This window comes from Nelusetta ayraudi, unplaced genomic scaffold (genome assembly GCF_046127955.1).
Source record: "Nelusetta ayraudi isolate G7.1 ecotype Tasmania unplaced genomic scaffold, CSIRO-AGI_Nayr_v1 ptg000005l, whole genome shotgun sequence".
NCBI lineage: Eukaryota > Metazoa > Chordata > Actinopteri > Tetraodontiformes > Monacanthidae > Nelusetta > Nelusetta ayraudi.
The window spans coordinates 6,807,501-6,828,032 of NW_027466055.1; the positions used below are offsets into that span (position 1 = coordinate 6,807,501).

The window sequence follows — 20,532 nt, forward strand, 5'->3', positions numbered from 1 at the left end:
ATTAAATACATAGAAAACCTAGAAGTTATTATACTGTACATTACATAATATACATTTGACAAGATATTAGATTTTAGACAGTCGCACTAAAACTAACTGACTAAATGGGTCGAAGATAATTTTGGTTTAGATTTTTCTCCCCAGGTCTCGGCTCTCATAAAGTCCTTCCATCTCTCTTGATATTCATGCTTCATCTGTAAAAATAACCTTCCAAAAAGAAATTGACATTTAAGGAAGTCTTTAACTCTATGACTGCAGAGGGACTCGCGACCAGATGGCCCATAAATGAACCTCTTCCCCAACAAAATTACCAAATTGATGACGCAATTCCCTTTTGCGACATCCCCTCAACATAACGGGAAGAAAAACTTTCTCAAGCCAACCTGAATTTCAGTGTCTCCAGAGGAGGAAAGCTGCAGAAGCCTGTCAGTGAGGAGGGACTGCAGCTGGTTTATGCTACAGCAGGTAGTGACCACGTGCACCACCTTCATGCCCGACTCCCTCGGCCCACGGCTCTGCACACACTGTTGTCTGGCATTCCCTTTGTAACCCAGCACATATCTGCAGGAGAAAAACAATAGCAATATATTCACATATAAATGTACGACGAGTCAAAAGTTTGGACACGCAATTTTTTCTTTATTTTTACAACTTTATACACTGCAGACTGAAGACATTAAATATGAGCAAGATATATGTAATTATGCAGCAGAGAAAAACACGTTCAATAACTCTAAATGTTCTTTTCATGAAACGTGTTTATTTTGAAGAATTCAAATATAAAACGTGTTGAGTTATTTCACACTTTTATTGTTTCCTACATAATTCCATGTGTGTTCATACGTAGTTTTGATGCCTTCAGTGAGAAACTGCAATGCCAATAGTCAAGAGAATGAAAGAAAAGGCACTACATTCAAAGGGTGTGTCCAAACTTTTGACTGGTACAGTATATATATATATATATATTTTTTTTTTAAATCATGATAGATGATGGTTTCATAAAGCCAAGAAAAGGAAGTGAATGCGAACACGAAGAGCTCTCCTACCTTAACAAGGGATTCTCAATAATGTGCAGTTTGCGTTTGAACCTCTCCAGCTGCTCACAGAGCTTCAGTCCCTCCACCATGGACACGTTGTCCAGCTCTGAATCCGAGTCGGTGCTCAGACTGCTGCGCAGCACGGAAAACTGCTGGAAGCACTGGGAGCACTCGTCCAGCAAGGACCGGTACTCGGCCACTAAGCCTGTGGGGACCCTGTCCTCCAAGATGTCATAGAAGCTGAAGAGAAGAAAAGGTGAATAAAAATTACAATTCATAGTTGTAAAATGAACATGCAAAAAAAAGCGCTTGCAGGAAACGTGGACCTACAGCCGGAGACGAGGCTCCACACAACGAACAAAGTAGTCAAAATCATCATCCTCATCCTCCTCATCCCACTGCCTCCAAATGTGTGTATAAAAGAACCTAGAGAGAGGGGTGAACAGCAATTTGATGACGATGAGTTAAACCTTAGACTCTAGGGTAAACCAAGCAAACTAAAATAATTACGCAAAAAAAAAAAAAAAACTCAACCTGAGGTGCTCAAGAGCAAGGGCAGTCTGATCGAACTCCCCAGAGAGCTCATACACAACTTTCAGCTCCAACAGGGGAACTTTTTGCTGAGTAGCCTCGAGGAGACACTTCATGGCGTCTTCGGTAAGTTCACAGCCTCTGGTTTCACACTGCATGGGCAACACCAGCGCCACACACGCCTTCAGGTCCTTGAAATCCACATCTTGCACCTAAAACATAGTACAAGCACACACAAATGTGTTTCTGTACATAAAAAAAGTAAGTACGTTCAGATTTGTTGAGCTTTAAATTTTCCTCAGGCTACTGAAGGACTGCCTCTTTGCTTCCCATGTACGGATTTCCCACTTCCTTGTGACTCCTTGATTCCAGTGTTCGAGCAGTATCTACAGTATCTTCTGGTTTCCTTTTGAGGCTCCCGTGTCCGCTCCTGGGTTCGCAACTCGGGTCCCCACGTAACAGATCACAGCAGAAGCACAACACAATGGCTTTTGACCATTCCAAAATGTGAAACTAGCCAGTGCAGGACTTCCTTAAGGGTAAAGCACATCTACATCTTTAACAATATAAAAAGATGGTCCCACCTCAACGAGCACATCGAAGCCATCAGTGCACCATAAAGCCAACCAATCGCATGGCTCCACCACCTTCTCCAGGTAGTCAGTTGTAAAGGCCTTCACTTCAGATGGCTTGCAGTCCCCTACAAACGTTAAAAACAGTGAATTTTAAACTGGATTGTAAAAGGCTGACAACAACCGAGTTGTTTGACATGAACAGTTTTGAGTCATGAGCTGCAACAATCATTTGTCTGATCAGTGTAAAATTGCAATATTTCGAAGACAATAATTACAGGAATAAAATGGTCACTCCAGTTATTACCATTGCTCTGAAGCAGTACTGCAGTGAAAATCTACACCCCGCTTTGTTTTTTTTTGGCGTATACTGGGGATGTGTTCAAAGTCAGAGTGTCGATGGTGCCCAGAGAAAGTATTCCAAGTCCCCCCCCCCCCCCCCCAAAAAAAAAAAACCCATGACTCAACTGTTCCTACATGGAAAAATAATGTAAATTGTTAATCTGGTGTTACCAAGCATGTAGTCCTGAAGGGCCTTGAACCTTTCATAGAAGAGCAGATGGTTGGTCTGAAAGATGTCAGGAAGCGTTGAATCCGCTCCTCTTCGATGCTCACATCTCTGGAGTTGAGTCCTTGTTATTGTGCAGTTAACATGGTCTGTACCGCTGTCATCATCTCCACTGGCTCCATCACTCTCGTCTCCATTCTCTTCTTGATTCTGAAAAAGGGCTTTTATGTAGACAAGACGGAAAATCACAGAAGAGGAAATTAGAGATACTATCCAGAGATAGAGGATGATGGAGTAATTACATTTTAAAAAATCTACAGTGCAACATCTTTTCAGCCAAGCACCTTATAAAACGAACAACTAGTATTAGTTTGGAGCACACGTCATGCTATTTTTTTTTTTTTTTTTTTGGGGGGGGGGGGTGTAGACGTTCAAATGCAATTCAACAGACAGACAGTGTGACGGGACCCCTCTACCGCAGATGAAATAATACCACTCGAACTTCACATAGTCAAGAAAAAACTAAACAAACTCTGACACTAAATTGAACACTTATCCAACAGGACGCATGATGGTTTGATTCATTAAGTTACATTCAGGTAGTAACTCTTCCCCCGCTGTGTGACAGATAGCATTCTGGACAAACAATGCATTCATGGTTTCTTGAAAAAAAAACAAAAAAAAATTTTTTGCTTATCCTTGCCTCTGCATAATTTGACTGTCTTTTGCACATTGGCTTTGGTTGTTTGTTGTGTACACAGATTGACTACTGGATACTTCTTTGACTTCTGTGTGCCTTTGCTGTTGATACTTGTTGTTGTCGATCGTTTCACACAATTCAAAATGGCAGTTTATGCATTCGCTTACAACACAAACAATTACACCAATTGAACACCGGTGGCAAAATGAACACCTAAAGCCAGATATTGTTTGTGACGAACCTTGGCTTACTCCGGAGAGACTCTCTGCTCCAGAGGGACCGCTGCTCTTCTCCATGTCGCTGTCGGCGTTAACCCGCAACTCCGAGTCGATTACCACGATTTCTGAATTATTCGGTAGAACATTACTCGTTCCGGCAGAGTTATCTTCACACTTGTCCTCCATAGAGCAAGGAAATACCGAGTGACTTGGTGTCCGACCAAGGCGCGCTGTTTAAAAGTTATAGTGTCTTCGCAGTTCCGTGTTCAAAAATTCTTCACAAGTCTGTTCAAAATACTGCCGGGCTCCGGGCCGTTGACCAATCATAAATGGTTTCACTGCAGCACGTCCCGCCCCTCCCTGCTCACAAACCACTGTGCAACGTAATAACTGAACTAAGGAACATGGTTGGCCAACTGTGTGGATGGATAAACCAATCAAAAAGCCTGATGTGTTTCGATTTGGATTTTTTTTTAAAGACATGAACACACGTACTCTCTCTCTCTCTCTCTCTCTCTGTGTGTGTGTGTGTGTGTGTGTGTGTGTGTGTGTGTGTGTGTGTGTGTGTGTGTGTGTGTGTGTGAGAGAGAGAGAGAGAGTGAGTGAAAGGCCACACCTAACATCTAACCACACTCGACGGCTTCCGTGTTTTTCTTAAGGCCATAATTGTGGGAGTTAATGTGCCTTATTTATAATTAAAAAAAAAGAAAGAAAGAAAGAAAAGAAAAGAAAAGAAATAAAGAAAAAGTGTTAGAGTTACACAAACAGACATGATCACATTATTTTATAAAAAATAAGGCACAGCTGTGGCGACTTACTTGTGACCACTGTAACACACCAAGGCCCACTGTTGTGAGTGAGAAATGTACAGTCAGACTCATCGATGAGTGCTGTTCGGTCCAGTTTTCGTCAGATAATTAAAACAGAGCACGGTTTGATTTAGGCGACAAGAGAGTGACGCACATGAGCAACACCAGCAATTTTAGTAGAAAAATATATTAGCGGCCAGGTCTTGTGATTTTTTAAAAACCTTTTATTTATTGAAAAATTACAAACCAAAAAGTGTATTCGTATCAATATCGCAATATCGCCCCCCAAAATATTGATTATCGTATCAAATTTGAAAAATATGTTATCGCCCATCACTACTGTGTACCCTGTGATGGTTGTCACCCCCTCCCTGACTTCCCTCCCTGCGGTCTCTCTGCACCACCTTTCACCCAGAACTTTCTTTCGCCTCCCTCACTCACAGCTTCAGTTTGGTTTGCGCTGACTTTATTGCCTCCTTGCCCCCACTTTAACTTCTTCTTGTTGGGTGGACCACTTTCACCAGCAAGGTCAGTGCAAAATGAAGAGTGGACAGTATGTCACCCAGGCGTCTACATCTATGGCTGTACATGATGGGCTTCAGCAAATGGCTTTTGTATTTATACCATGAGCCAAGGAGAAAAGCCCAGTATCGCACTAAACGCCAGTATAAGTCTTCCATGGAATTTAAACCTGAAAGGTAATAATTTAGGCCCTGTTGCACACTGTAAAGAAGAAGGGCATGGTGCTCAAGGACAGAGTAGTTGGAGTGCACTACAAACATAGAAAGATTTCAGAGCGATCTGTGTCAATTTAGTCACAGAGGATTTTAAGTCCAGTGACTCTTGCAACACATTGTCGTGTAGGAATAATTGTAGTGTTATAGTTATCTTCATAAAAAAAAAGACAAAAACTGCATCAACTGCTCAACTAATCATTTAAATTATTATTAAAAATCTAAAATAAAAATCTTGTAATATTACAATTACAACACAATGGAGGGGGGGGGGCAGTTTAAAAGGATTGTGTCGGGCGGAGCAGGGGGGAGATAACACTCTCTGGGGGAATCAAAGTGCTACTGTAATGCTGATTTACAGTAACGGCCGTGAATAATCGATTTTTACCTGAAAGGGATCTTTTGGCAAATAGAACACATAAATCCAAACAACATTAGGAACAGGGCCCATCACACTGGCCTAAATTGAAGGGCGGAGTGGTAGGTCCTAGAATAACAACCAAAGATAACATGATTTACAGCGTGTGGTCTTCGGAGTGCAATTGCTTGTAACCTCCCACAGCTCCTCAGAAAGGTCACTCTTGAATGCCCGTCCCTTGGTGTTATATAAAGATGGATGCGGCCAACCGTCCTGAGAGGCTGATCTTGAATGTTGTGATCACAGGTGAAACTCTGAAGGCCCAGTCTGGCAATACCGAATATTGCTTTTAACAAAGCATTTTTTTTTTTTTTTTTTTTTTTGGAATGATTTGTTTCTCTGTGACATGGCAAAAGTGTGGAATGTACTTAGAGACAGAAAAAGGAATTTTTCTTTCAGAAATATAGAGACTGAATTTAAGGAAAAATCTTGCTCAGTTATGGAACGTTTTTATGACTTTTGTATGGGCAGTGAATTGTAAGTTGCACACCACACGATAATATTGTTGAAAATAGAAATAAAAAATATCACTTGGAGACACAATTGGCAGCTGCACTGTGAGCGCTGATTGGTCTTGTTACTATGATCACATCAGACCAGTTATAATATTTAGCACAAAAGCACTTATCATGTGATATTGCACATTGCAAAGTGTCTAATAAATAATCATTATTTATTAGGTTGTTGGTTTTTTTTTTCAAACCTAATGGCTGAGATTTATTCTATAAAGACAGATCTTGAAACCAGAGGGCACGACCCAGATGATATATCATATATTTCTGATGTTCTAACTCTATTGTTAACCTCCTACAAAGTTTGTTTTTCTTATGTATCTAGTAAAACCATGTTCCTCTTCAACAGTTATTTTGATTTTAACATTGTTATTAAAGCTTTGAAGTTGAACTTTGCGTCTGAGTTGTGCTTGTTTTTTTTTGGTGTTTTTTTTTTTTTTTTTTTTTACTTCATCATCACTTCCTGTGATGTTACTGTTACTTATTTTATCTCTCTTCTATCTCTGCTCTATTATTTCATCACACTCTCTTCCTCTCGCCCTTGCCAAATCAAGTAGCTTAACTCAAGAAGTATAAAAGCACACCCTTATGTCATAGCTTGTGCTAGGGGATTTCAAACAGCCAAAAGAATGTGATGTTGCTTGGTGCTGTCCCTTTAAGATGCCATTGAGGGTGTGACTGGATCAGTAAGAGAGAGAGAGAGTCCCAGCCTGAGCAGGTGCAACATTTGATATTTCAGCAGAGCTTTGCTTCACCTCACATCTCCAGTTTAGTCAGGCTAAGAGATGCTTGCAGTGTCTTATCACATTCACACACGGTGACCTTCAAACACTTGTTTTGTTTAATTTGGAGGAGATTCAGGATGAGTCGAGTGTCTGAGCCTCTGGTCGGCAGCAGCAGCAGGTCTCTGCCGAATTCCAGGAGACACAAAAGTATCAAGAACAACCCCAAAAGGATTTTTTCAGCCTACCAGGACCAGCACGGGTGAGCCAGCACATCCTTTTAATCGTTTTAAACTTAAACAACTTATCGCGTGTATGTGCTACCACAGTAAGGGTGGCATTTAAAAATTGAAATGTACTTTACAGGTCCCAGCAGTGGACAAAAGTGCAGACTGCTTCTTAACCGTATGGTGTAACAGTTAGGATCACCCATCTCCAAATACAAAACATGTGGTTGTGTCACCCGAATTCTTGTTCTACAGCTCCTCGGATGATGAAAATAAAGAGGGAGAGCATGTCGACAGCAATGACCCTGAGGAGATGTTTCAGAACATCCAATACCAGAAGGAGATCATCAGCAACATTCGGACCAGACCGTGGCCAATGAGACGCAAGCTGAAAGTCTTGAAGTAAAACAAAATTATTATTATTGTTATTATTATTATTATTAGTAGTAGTAGTAGTAGTAATAGTAGTGGTGGTGGTAGTATTGTTGGTAAATCTTGATGTTGAAATTCATTCTTTGAGGTATGACGAAATTATCCGTGGTGTTAAAAGCAGGCAATTGTGAGGAAAAAGAAAAGAATCCTGATTTTAAGGATCATTTCCCATACAAAAACTATTCCTTGTAAAAATTCTAAAGGTCTTCCTAAACAATTACCATGATAATACACTTTGGTGTAAAAAGAAAAATGCACTGTTTCCTTATGAAAAATCTAAATTCAATATACTTTAATGTGTGGACTATGTTTAGAAATAGCCAGCATATCCTCAAGCAACCTGGTGCACTGGAATGATAGTGATGGATGAATAGAATAGTTATATGGTTTGATGGATAATTTATTTAATGTTTTTGTAATTAATGCTCATGCTCTTACTTTTACTGGTGACCAATGACCAGCGAAGCTATAAAATTAATACTACGCGCACACACACACACACACACACACACACACACACACACACACACACACACACACACACACACACACACACACGCGCGCGCGACTGCACACAGACACACACAAGCACACACGCCGGTTCAAAGTGCTCTGTGACAGTTTGAATATTTAAATAGAGCTTATATTTAACTGATATTATCAGACACATGATACATAAAAATTGAATCAACAGAAGCAGGTAGGGAGAGACAGAGAGTGGAGCGAGGAAAAGATGTGCTGAGTGTGTGTCACGGATAACTGGTTTTATAGGAGCCATTTATTATTAGTGCAGAGGTTTTATTACCATCATCAGGCTCTCCATGCAAACTGCAGTTTTATACTCCCTTTAATCTCGGGCTGAACGTCGACCATTAATACCACCGCAGTGGTGAATAACGGCTCGTATTTCACGTGATTTCAATATATTGCATTCATTTTACCAGTATCTTTTGGAACATATGTTGAGCTTTTATCCCTGGTTCACATTAATGCAAGAACTTAAAAGAAAAAAAAAAATCTGGTTGGAAAAATGGTTGTAGGTTAAAGAAAAACCACACAAACATTATTGTCTTTTTATATATATTGATATTTACATATTGATGACGAGGAAAGTGGACAAAGTGGGCTGGTATAGATCTATAGTGGTAAAGTAGTACACAGTACAGCAAGCTTTCCATTGTGTTTCTGTGTTCCTCAGGCAAGCCAGAGAGATTGTGCTGAGGTACGAGGGCCGACTGACCAGAACCAGAGGCTACCAGACTGCAGGAGCTGATGTATGTAAGACCAGTTTTCAGCTTATAAATATATCTACAAGCATGTTCATTCATTCACATGCCCTCACAAAATTCTGTAGAGACTGAAAAAAAACAAGATCAATCACTGTGTGGGAATCATCAAAAACAAAAGTGAAACAATGCTGTTGATTTTTTTAAAGAAAATTTGACTCTTTTTTTTTTTCCTGTGGTAATTCTGTTATTGATTCAGCACAGTCAGTGGGCATGCCCTTGAACTTATGACTCATCCATAAAATAAGTGCACCAACATGCAGGTGATTCTTCTCCATTCCCTGGGATCTCTCATCTCTTTAGCCTCACTCTGAGACTCTAAGGCTCTAAGGCTGATTCTTACATTAGCCCCCTCTGAACTACAGTCACTCGAAGATGAGAACCAAAAAAATGATGATACAGAAATGTTTTAAGTTCCCTCTTTTGTGCCTAACAGACAATATATGTCATGCTTCCATTTTTTTTGTTTCTCTCCTCGCACACATAAGATAACAGATAAAACAGATGTACATAAAGCGAAAAGTCAGAGCACAGCAGCAATACAAGTGAATTTATATCCTGGTGTAATTGCTCAGTTTAATTAAACCGTCCCAGCTGCTCAGTCCCCATTACAATGAAATGTGTGTGAGGATAGAATGAGTGTGGTGCTAAGCAATGCAATTTTCCTTACATTTGAACTACTTGATATTGACTTATAACAGACAGCACAACCAGGACATTTACATATATGATCAATTAAAAGGCATTCTAAAATCCATTCTACATTGGTACATTGGGCTTCATGTTAGACGGGACGGTGTCGTGGCGTTCTTAAAATCAAATGTTGCCCTTTTTCAGCTTCTGAAGAAGTTTTCCCGTGTGCTTTACAACATTGTGGTTCTGTTCATTCCTTGGGAAGTAAGGATCAAGAAAATTGAAAGTGAGTCCCTAACCATAATGAATGAAGTCATAGTTGATTTGATAGTGGCATTATGGAAGAATGATTGATACACTGTGATCAGGAAGGTGGCAGGCCAGAGAAGGGCCGAACCCGCTGACTGATCATTTTGTAATCTTCCAATTTGTTTGCAATCATGTTGTGTCAGTTGTTCTGCACGCGTTTGAAAATGATGATTGTTAACATTATGATATTATGGATGCACTTTTCCACTCTCGCTGTGTCATTTGTATGCAAGTCCAACTGAAGTCCTTTTCCTTTTCCCTTTTCTTGAGGTCACTTTGGATCAGGTGTAGCGTCTTACTTTATTTTCCTCCGATGGTTATTTGGCATAAACATCGTCCTGACTATTATGACTGGGGCCTTCATCGTCTTACCTGAGGTCAGTAATGAGCTTATGCTTTACTGTAGACATTTTCTTTGCATTTTTTTTTTTTGTTGCCTTGCACACATTATCTCCTGGTGCTTTACTTTCTGCAAGTAAATCAGGGACGCTTAAGTGCGTGTAGGTGTCTTTGTTTATCGCTCTTTCTCAGCCCTGTGATAAACTGGAAACGTGTTCCGGGTGTACTCTGCCTCCATTCTATAATTGCTGACGCGGGTTTCAGTATAGGTGATAATAGACGATGAAAGGATGAATGAACAAATGGAAGGATGCATGGCTGAATGGAGAGTTTTTTGACGACAGCTGTGGATTTGAAAGCCAGTCGAGAAGCTGCTGGATTTATTTGTTTCTGCGATATGCCAGTACAAGCAATCACCCCAGAGAAAACCAATTCTATCATTCTGATACCAGATTTAGCCCATTCTCTGTCTCCCTCAGAGTGTTAAGACTAAAAATAAAAAAAAACCCTGAATATGTTACATTTGTAAAGACAAAAGTTATTGCAAATGATTTTTGTTAATCTGATGTTTAATTTAAATTGCTTAATTTTTATTCAATAAAGACATCTGCTGATAACATGATTAATTCAGACTGAAATCACGTTTATATAGACTGTGTTTGAACATAATGTTTTTCTATTATTATATTATTATTGAACTCAGCTGGGTGATTTGACTGAGGCAGATATATAAATCTATACAATCAGAGAAACAATAAGACTATAATCTAAAAACCAAAGACATTCTGACACAAAAAGGCAGTTTTTTTATTCCTCCACTGTCCAGCATGCATTCCATTCAAATTTCATCTGCAAATGGCCACAGCTCCATAGAAACTCGGCACAGCATACATACATCATGGTTGGACATTCCAATCATTATTTTCCAAAACATATACATGTCCTTGTTGATGTAAAATTGTGGTCTTTTGTGTTCAGGCTTCTCTATCCATAGATTTATAAGAAATTGCTTGCTTGAATTTTGCAAGTTTCAGAGTTTTGCTTGTTACTCCTCTACAACTAGACTAAAATGTTTAACGGCAGTGACAGCTGTTATACCTGCTCCATTGAATTTCCTCTTATGGAATTAAATATTCTGTGTCTTCGTGCCCTAGCTGCTGGCTGGAGCGCCATTTGGAACGACCCGCAGTAAAACTATTCCAAAGGAGCATCTGGCTTCAGCCCAGGATTTGGACACCATCTGGTCTCTTGGGGCAAGGCTTTGATTCATTTATATTCTTACCAATATAGTTGAGCATTATTTAACTACAAATGTGAATGTTACCAAACTAAAGGGTCTGCTGTGGTTCAGTTAGTAGAGCAGGCTGACCATTGGTCAAAGGGTTGATGGTTTAAGCCCCTAAGCCAAAACCGGAGACTACACGCGTTCTCAAGAACTCCCACTAACCCGTGCGCACCAGGAACACACACACCCTCTTAAAGGGACCCAACCACAGACACCAATAAACGGTGACCCACAAACTGGAACACGTTTTAAGAACGTTACAATTTGTTATGTGAATGTTGGTGAAACAGAAACATTTGTGAAGTTCTTTTCTACACCATTAAGGTGTAGAAAAGCACCATATAACTGTCAATTTACCATTTGACACATTTAATTGTTAAATGGTAAAAAAGAAAAAAGAAAAGAAAAAGCTTCCTTGATCACTATACAGGTGTTTCTTTGACTTTTTTTTGTTTTCTTGCAGGGATACCTCCAGTACTCTGTCTTATTCTATGGATACTATGGCAGGGTGAGAAAAATAGGAAGTGCAGGATACAGGTTGCCCCTTGCGTACTTCCTTGTTGGGATGGCTGTCTTTGCCTACAGTTTCATCATTCTATTGAGAAAGTAATAATTTCACTAAAAAAAAGACTTGTTGTGATAGTAACAAGTTTTCTCATTTGCATGTCCAAGTTGATTGTGACACGTTATATTTGTTTCTGTGTTTTTCTGCGTCTTTCAATAATAATAATAATAATATACAGTTATCTTATCTAGAAATAACTAACAAGAATAATGCATGAATATTCTTTATTAGATAAAATATCTCATGTTTCAACGTCTCTTAAATGGAAAAAAGCTGTCCTTGATGAAGATTTGTCACACCATCAGTAATATTATGCAAAGTAATTTGACCGTCAGAAAATCTGTTTATAAGCTTCTTTGGGCCTACTATAATAACCTCAGTTTTACTAGCATTAAGCATGAAGAAATTTTGAGTCATCCAGGTTTAAGTATTTAGGCAAGTCCTCAGTTTAACAAACTGATCTGCTTCGTCGGCTTTGATTGACAGATATAACTGGATGTCATCTGCATAGCAATGGAAAGTAATCTTGTGCTTTTTTTTAATTGAACGATACCACCCTTGCAGGATGGCAAAAAACTCTCGTCTCAGCCTGGCCAGTGCCTCTGATGAGAACTTCACCTTCTGTTGGAGGGTTTTCTGTGCCTGGGATTACTTGATAGGAAACTCAGAGGCTGCAGAGAGCAAAGGAGCTGCTATTGTCAACAACATCAGGGTCAGACACAAGTCACACTCTCCACACACTGTTTAACTCAGTGTTTTTGTCATTGTACACCGGTTGACATGTCTTTCTCTGTCTCCCTGCTGTGCTTCACCAACAACTCTGAACAGGAAGCCATTGTCGAGGAAGAAGAAAAGAAGAAAGAAACCAGCCTGTAGGTGTCTTTCCTTTCACTATATTATAGCTCCACATCAACGTGCATAATCTGCATGGCGAGGATGAGGTTGTTTGTATTTAGTTTTTATATAGAGATATATTTTTATAGATTGACTTACTTTCTAAAGGGAAATCATGACAAGTTTCAGTCTCCAGATGATGGTTTAGTGATAGATGCAGCCTAAAGGCCAACTAAACTTGGAAGTTGAAACTTTTTCAAGACTTTTGCTGAACTTTATCCACTTGTATATTTCTCTAGAGCAGTTCTAATCAGCCTGCGCATCTTGGCCAACATCCTGGTCCTGCTCTCATTGGCTGGCAGCATCTACATCATCTATTTTGTGGTGGAGCGTTCTCAGAAACTTGAGCAAGAGAAGCCGGAGCTTACACTGTGGGAGAAGAATGAGGTAATTGGGATTGAGTGGACGTCGTTTGTCAGTTGATTGAGTTAGCAGTCGTTCCAAGGAAACACTGAAACTTGAGAAGAAAACTGGATACTTGAGATTGATGAGGAGTGCTGGCAAACATTGTAAGCTTAATCATTTTTTTCATCTTTGGGCAGAGATGGTTGTTCACTAACGACTTGTCTGATTCCAGTTTATTCTAAAAGGCACTTTCACTGACAACAGTTGTGATTATATATTTAGTATATCACCATTGTGAAGTCTAGAGGCCCAACACACCTTCTTTACCTTCCATCTCACCAGGTGAGTGTGGTGGTCTCTCTCATCACTATGATTGCTCCATCGGCTTTTGAACTGGTGGCTCAGCTGGAGATGTACCATCCACGAACATCACTGCGATTCCAGCTTGCAAGGTTCGCTGTGGCTATCTTTCCAATGCCTGCAGAAAAGAAGCAAACCAACTGAATACAATGCACCTTTACATCAGCTTACATTGTTTTTCAGGGTCCTTGTTTTATACCTGGGCAATCTATACAGCTTGATCATTGCCCTCCTTGATAAAGTCAACAGTATGAGTATGAGCGTGAGTATAAGGACTACTGAGTGTTTTTTTTTTAAATGTTAAGTAAGACCAGTGCATTTGATCAGCTCCTTTTAAAGTTGGTTTTACTTTCTTTGTAATCATCTCAATATAAACAAAACATATCAAACAGCAAGTATTAATACTCCCTTCTAACTTTGCCTTCTAGGTCATGGTAAACCCTCGCAACTGGTCAGACTCCAACTCCATCCTGGTCACCATCTCTCAGACTAATGTGGGCAACCTAACTACTCTGGTTTCTGACGTCTCTGTCTCCGGGCCCCACAATCACACTGTAGTGACAGTGGCCACAATGCTGGACGTGACCTATAGTGGGAGGAACAGCTATGGAAACAGTTCCAACCAGACGGGTCTGTTTGAAAAGAACACCCGTTCTCAGCAGGACCAGTGCTGGGAAACCTACGTCGGACAGGTTCCCCATTACAGCTGAACTTAACATTATTATTTCTTCAATTCTATTTAGTTTTTTGTACCATGAAATAAATGCAAATATTTCATAATTGTTCTGATGATGATTATGCTTAATCAGCTTATATTAAATTAAAACATTTAATCTTTTCTTTTTGTAACATTAACATAAATTTGGCTGCCCAAATCAAGCAAGTTTACTTTTTAAATATCATTTAAACTACATTAAGAATAACAACAATCCCATTTTAATTTATTAATCACAATGATTTAAGGATTTTAGTGGTAGCTCCCTGCGTACAAACTTGTTTCCATTTGCAAAAAAAAAAAAAAAGGTAACATTTATACAGGTTTTGTTGCTTATGTGTGTCACCTCTTTGCAGGAGATGCTGAAGCTGTCCATCATTGACATGATATTCACAGTAGCCAGCATCCTGCTGATTGACTTCATCAGAGGCTTGGTGGTTCGTTACCTGAGCGACTGTTGCTGCTGGGATTTAGAGAGCAAGTTTGTGAGTTTCACGCTGGCTGCTCTTTTGCTCTTGTCAAGCTGTAAAAGGTTTTTTTCATACACTACTGTTGCCCTTTACAGTTAATGATCAAATGTCTCAAGTTAGAGAAACAAGGGCATTTTGTCACTGACGGAAGGGGAGGTGATGGATAAGAGGGTGACTCATCCTTATTTTTCATTCTCTCCGTCCAAGTAATCAGCAATACCTTGTATTTATCAAACACATATTGTCATTAATGTCAGTATCAGTCCTTAAATTTAACTCATTTAAAAAGAGAACCAACATTCCCCTCCAGTTCACTGTAATGAGACATCTAATGTGGGTTGTTTGATATTATACCTAGATATTGGAAATATTTTCCTTCCTCATAATTACACAATCATTTTGTTGCTTGCAATATTGATACTCTACTTTCCCCAAAGATCCTCCCTCTCTTTAATACACAGCAAACAAATGTATGGTGTAATGATTTCTCTTCTTTTTCTGTTTTGATGCCTGTCAGTTGATCAAAAAACAGCAATGTGTTTTGAATTCATTTTGTAGAACTTAATCGAGGTATGTAAACATAGGGCCAAATGCAGGAAGGATATTTAGCCAAGTGAGGTTGGTGCTGACCTTCCATGTGTCCATGTTGGGGATGTCACTGAAATCATTCATAGAACACCAACAAAAAAACAAACAAAACAAAAACAAAAAGCTCTTGCATGCTGGAGAGCCTTTCCTGAAGTGTAAAGAAGGCAGCAAAGAGAGAACAGGCAGGGGGGGCTTTTGAGACTGGCTTGATTGCTGCAGAGCAGCAGCTGAGGAAATGAGTCCAGGTGAAAGTGATGTCCTTGATTACAGCTGTGGGATGACGATGGGGGTAGAAGGGCAGACAGTGAAAATGTCACGCCTGCCAGAGATTTGCGTGCACCTTGTGGGAGTGCACACTGCTGTTGCAAGAGAGGGAGGGACAGAGAGACAGAGAGAAATAGAGAGACATTGCTCAACACAACATTGCTTATTTATTTGTCCATTGCTAAACATTTAATACATTGTCCCAAGTCCCCAGTGTTTCACTAAGCACAAGCGCTCAGCTGATGAACTTGAACCTCAGTTCGATGATTTTCCTGTTTTTCTCCTATTTTCCCAATTTTACACACTTAATAATTGCTCGTAATATTGCAAAATCAGACAAATTCTATCTCATGCTTATGTAGGGAAACTTCATTTCTCTCCAGTAAAAGATTGTTTGCAATTGATTCCGTTGTTGTATAGACTGTTTGTAGACTTTTTGTATCCACTGTATACCGACTTGTGATCCAGGTTTAAGATGAGCCTTATAATATCCCTCCCGTTAAGCTTTAAAGAAAATCACTGGGTTGGATTGTAAAATGAAAATGTTTTCCCTGTTGTTGTTTTTTTATAGCCTGAATATGGAGAATTCAAAATAGCAGAGAATGTTCTGCATCTCATTTACAACCAAGGAATGATCTGGTGAGTTTAAAATAGAGACACCAAGAAAACCTGCAATCTCTAATGTCTGAATTTCACCTCAGTGGATGGCTCAGCTGTATTTTCCTCACTTCCTTTCAGAGATGCCAATTCATTCGGCAATGAATGTAATGAAGTTAAACCCCTAACCCCTGGATGTTATCTATCTAATGAATGCTTTCGACACAGTTGTTAGTGTGTCTGAGTATGTATTTGTATTCATTCTTCAACAGGATGGGAGCATTTTTCTCTCCCTGTCTTCCTGCCTTCAATGTGCTGAAGCTCATTGGTCTGATGTATCTGAGGAGTTGGGCCGTCCTCACCTGCAACGTTCCCCATCAGCAAGTGTTCCGAGCCTCCAGGTGGAACGCAGACTTCCCTCTGTTTAATTTTTACGACATGCGGCACTCACTTTTAGAAAGACAAACAGATTCAAGCAAAACAAAACACTTATTCAAGCCATGCCTTCCTCCCGTGTGTGGTTTAACGGACACATCTTTTTGCTTGCTAAGACAACAAGCGCCCTAATGTGTCACACAGTTTTATTACACTCACTTTATCACTGTAAGAGGTCCTCTCCTACAAACCTGCAAGAAAAAAAAACCCCAAAAATGATGGCAACTTTCCTTTCCTCTATTTGTTGTCTCTCTTGCTGATATATCATTTTGCTCAGTAAATCAGTAGGATACCTGCAGCAAGTTAATGACAGCAGAAATTAAATACTCGCAAATTATTGGGTTGTCTTATCACAATGATGGAACACATGATCTTTCCCCTAACACACAGATGTATGCAGGCTGCACCTAATCACAAGATTGTAACTGCCTAAATTCCAGTCGCATCAGTTGCACCCAGATGCCATGAATGTCCACGCAGATAATAGGGACAACACCTAATATTTAATATCTATTGTGATTCTTTTGCCATTTTTCATCTTAGATCAAACAATTTCTACTTGGCCATGCTGCTTTTTATGCTTTTCCTGTGTATGCTGCCCACCATTTTTGCAATAGTGAGATACAGACCATCACAGCACTGTGGACCATTCAGGTAAGCACTTGGAGCATACCATCACCTTCAGTAAATACTAGTTACTTTATCAACTCTTTTTTTTTATAGTGCGACCTGTGCAACCTTTCTGTGTACGAGTTACCGGTGTGAAATTCTGCAATGAGCAAAGTGAGAAACAGCACAGATTTGCATTTGGCATGAAATGTGGGTGTGAGGAATCAAAATATGTACAAGAATTCAGCCAGACAGGTAAATTGCTTTTAAGCAGAACAAAATAGAAACAAACATGCAGTTAAATGGGGTGGAAGATAATATAATACATCTGACACAATGTTGCTGTGACTCTTAACATATTGTTGAAACCAAACTGTTTTTGTTAATATGATACAGAATTGCTGTATCTATGTAAATGACAGTAAATGTTGCTCTCTGTAATGTCTGGAATATGACAATGAATTTTCCACCAGGAGACACTGTTTTTAATTTGTTTTGGGCCTTGTTTATTAGTAGCTGCTGACTGGTGGTATGCTTTAGTCTGAAAACATGGGCACTAATGCCACTTGTATTAGTCTTGTAAGATTGACCCTTTTGTGTGATGTTTTTTTTTTTTTAGCAAATTAATTTACTTGCATTTGCATTTCAGTGGCCAAGAGAAGATATATGACATCATCTCTGAGACAGTGGCCAGTGACTTCCCACTGTGGTTCAGCAAAGTGATGAGTTACATCACGAGCCCTATTGTAGTGCTGCCAGGATTGCTGCTGCTATTGTATGAGCCTACACACACACACACACATACACACACACATACACACACACACACACACACACACACACACACACACACACGCACACACACACACACACACGCACGCACGCAGGACGCACAATCAAAAACCCTTTGTCCTTTTGTTTTTCAGCATGCTAATATACTACCTCCAAGCCATCGCTAGATCCCTGAAATTCACCAACAACCAGCTGAGGATGCAGTTGCAAACTGTGAGTTTTTGATTTGTTATTTAACATATTCAGAAATTTAATATTAATTTTAAGCCTGACAAATATCTATATTCTTCAAACCCATAGAATGCTATTTTGCAACTAATTTGTGCACAGTTAAAGTACCGGTATAATCTACAGAGATTAGTTTTGTGATCATCTCATGCAATAACTTTGGTGTCTTTTGATGTTTTATCTACACTTCAGGAGCGGACTGAGGACAAGAGGAAAGTCATCCAAATGGCTGCAGGTATCTCAGGTGTATTCCTTATCTGTGTTCAGGTTTATTTTCAATAATTTCCTGTAATTGTATTCAATTCTATTTTAGTGAGACTGCAGCCACCAGATGCCGCAGCTGTCAGAAAGCCTGACCAGCCGGAGAGTGACATCACAAGTCAGGAGACCCCCATCCACACTCTGACGCCCCATAGGCGGAATGGGAGCGCCGCAAAAATGAAGCCGCAGGCTAATGGTGAAACCAGTATCCACTCCATCACCCAGTCAGCGTCCAGGGCAGACCTTAACAGAGGAAGTGTGGCGGGATCTGTGAGAAGTCCAGTGTTGACCGTCCTGCCCAAACACAGGCTGGAGCACCTACCACCACAAAGGTGTCGCACACACAGTTTTATACCCTTTTCTTTTCTATCTAAGCCAATTCTCCAGGTCTTCTTTCCATCTGGAAAGGTAGATTCAGGGACGAGTCAATTATAAAATATTTCACAGAAATTTTAACAAAATGCGATTGCATCCCATAATTTGACTGAATGCAAAAAGTAGCACAATAGCATTCAGTTCAAGCCCTTTTATCGGGTTGGTGTTTTAAGGCTGGTGGAGGCTCTTCATCCCACCTTCCACAGGAGAATGGGGAAAGATAAATTCAATAATAACATTATTCATTATTCATTCATTTGATTTCCAGACATTGTGGTGTTGTCCCTCAAGACCCAATCATTTACACAAAACACTTGTTGGTTAGTTTGAGCAAAAACAGAGCACAAGCAGAAATGATTTGAATGTGATGGAAGGGGTTTTGAGGGACAATTTCGACAAAGTGCGAGAGCAAAATCCTGAAATATAAAATCATGAATCCTTACACATAACCACTTCCTTACGTGTGGATTTTTCTCAAAACAGGGCCCGACCATTTTTAGGCTGTCCGAGCGGCACCCACAGATCCAGGTCCTACAACCACATGGCATACAATTCTCAAGGCTGTTGTTTGGAAAGCATACACTCTGACCCCCTGTGCAGGAAGGCTATACACTCAATAAATGCCGGCGATACTGCTGGATTTGTCCCTGCACGCGGCCACAGAGGGCGCTACGGTCACACCACCCATTATGTAATCGTCAATGAGCATTTGCCCTGTAAGAAGCTTCTGCGCTCAGCCACGCGGATCCCGCAGCATAACTTCATCGAAGATTCCACAGAGATCCTGAATCCGTGTCCACATAGCGGCAAATGCTACATACCCCGCGCTGCTTACTACCAACCACGACCCCACCGGCCTAAACCCTCACAGCAGCATCCGAGTGAAGAGGCGCTGGAGGCGGAAAAGGGAAAAGGCAGGAGGAGAGTGTCATTGGTAAAGACTCATCGACCGCATTCCCTCTCTGACCTCCACCAGCCACCACATTTCTATATTGGTGGACACTTGGACAAAAACCTGTCCTCGCTGAACGACAGCCACATTCCCCAAAGAAGATACTTACTGGGGGAGGAGAATGACGATGACGACGACGATGAAAGAAAATTTGCCTGGGTAGATTTCGAGCCGCAGGCTCAGTTCCAGAAGGGTCCGAAAGGAGAACCTTTACTTGTGCAAAGAAGACATCCCACCCAGCCCAATTCCCCAGGACGGCGCTGCCAGTCTCCACGCAGAAAACGGCACCTGGATTCTTGCGTGAAACCAAAGATAGTACCAAAGCCTGAGGTCCCTCTGACCGAGTCAGACTCAGCCTCCGTGGCATCCAGCAGTGACCAGCAGAACAGCAGCACTGACCAATACATACAGGTCATTCCTAATAAGAAGCACTATGTGAAGTCCAATGTTCAGCAAGGAAAGAAAAAGAGGTCAAACACCAGCTACGATCTAAAGGTCGTGGAGACAAACGACCTGGTCTTCTCCAATGTATGATGCTTGTTGTATTAAAGCATTTCTTAAACCATCTTAGGATGAGAGGCTTCTCGTTGCTACTACGCTTATTGCTTTGTATCAGTGTTAACAGCATTAAGACTGAACATTTTAAACAATAAAAACAGAAAAGACACAGAATGTTAGCAATATATGAACAATGTGTATATTTGCAGCTGCAGCTACTTCCCTTGTATCGCAAATAAATCCATCTTACCCATCTTTGATATTGACTGCGCGCTGATATTTAACTGGCATTTCACTTGGCTGAGGCTACTA

General features: G+C 40.3%; 2 protein-coding genes across 3 annotated transcripts in view; one reads left to right on the plus strand and one right to left on the minus strand.

Annotated features, from left to right (window-relative positions):
• The window catches only part of shcbp1 (SHC SH2-domain binding protein 1), a 7,622-nt gene extending 3,768 nt beyond the window's left edge, over positions 1-3,854 (minus strand). For both annotated transcript variants that reach the window (XM_076011319.1, XM_076011312.1), the window contains exons 1-7: positions 3,590-3,854; positions 2,654-2,869; positions 2,153-2,268; positions 1,572-1,780; positions 1,368-1,463; positions 1,047-1,277; positions 384-561 (exon numbers count right to left, since the gene is read on the minus strand). In XM_076011319.1, coding sequence (XP_075867434.1) covers positions 384-561; positions 1,047-1,277; positions 1,368-1,463; positions 1,572-1,780; positions 2,153-2,268; positions 2,654-2,869; positions 3,590-3,752 — 1,209 coding nt within the window. In that variant the 5' untranslated portion in view covers positions 3,753-3,854. The remainder of the gene's footprint in view (positions 1-383; positions 562-1,046; positions 1,278-1,367; positions 1,464-1,571; positions 1,781-2,152; positions 2,269-2,653; positions 2,870-3,589) is intronic.
• A 2,831-nt stretch (positions 3,855-6,685) lies between these two features.
• On the plus strand, positions 6,686-20,480 carry tmc3 (transmembrane channel like 3). Its single transcript, XM_076011409.1, has 22 exons — positions 6,686-7,023; positions 7,244-7,390; positions 8,619-8,694; positions 9,544-9,625; positions 9,919-10,025; positions 11,142-11,240; positions 11,736-11,878; positions 12,402-12,549; positions 12,666-12,709; positions 12,971-13,118; positions 13,419-13,528; positions 13,620-13,698; positions 13,865-14,128; positions 14,508-14,636; positions 16,045-16,112; positions 16,343-16,471; positions 17,049-17,159; positions 17,764-17,889; positions 18,041-18,119; positions 18,327-18,369; positions 18,448-18,727; positions 19,254-20,480. The coding sequence occupies exons 1-22, from the start codon at positions 6,902-6,904 to the stop codon at positions 20,254-20,256; spliced, it is 3,537 nt and encodes a 1,178-aa protein (XP_075867524.1). The 5' UTR covers positions 6,686-6,901; the 3' UTR covers positions 20,257-20,480.
• The last annotated feature ends 52 nt before the right edge of the window (positions 20,481-20,532 follow it).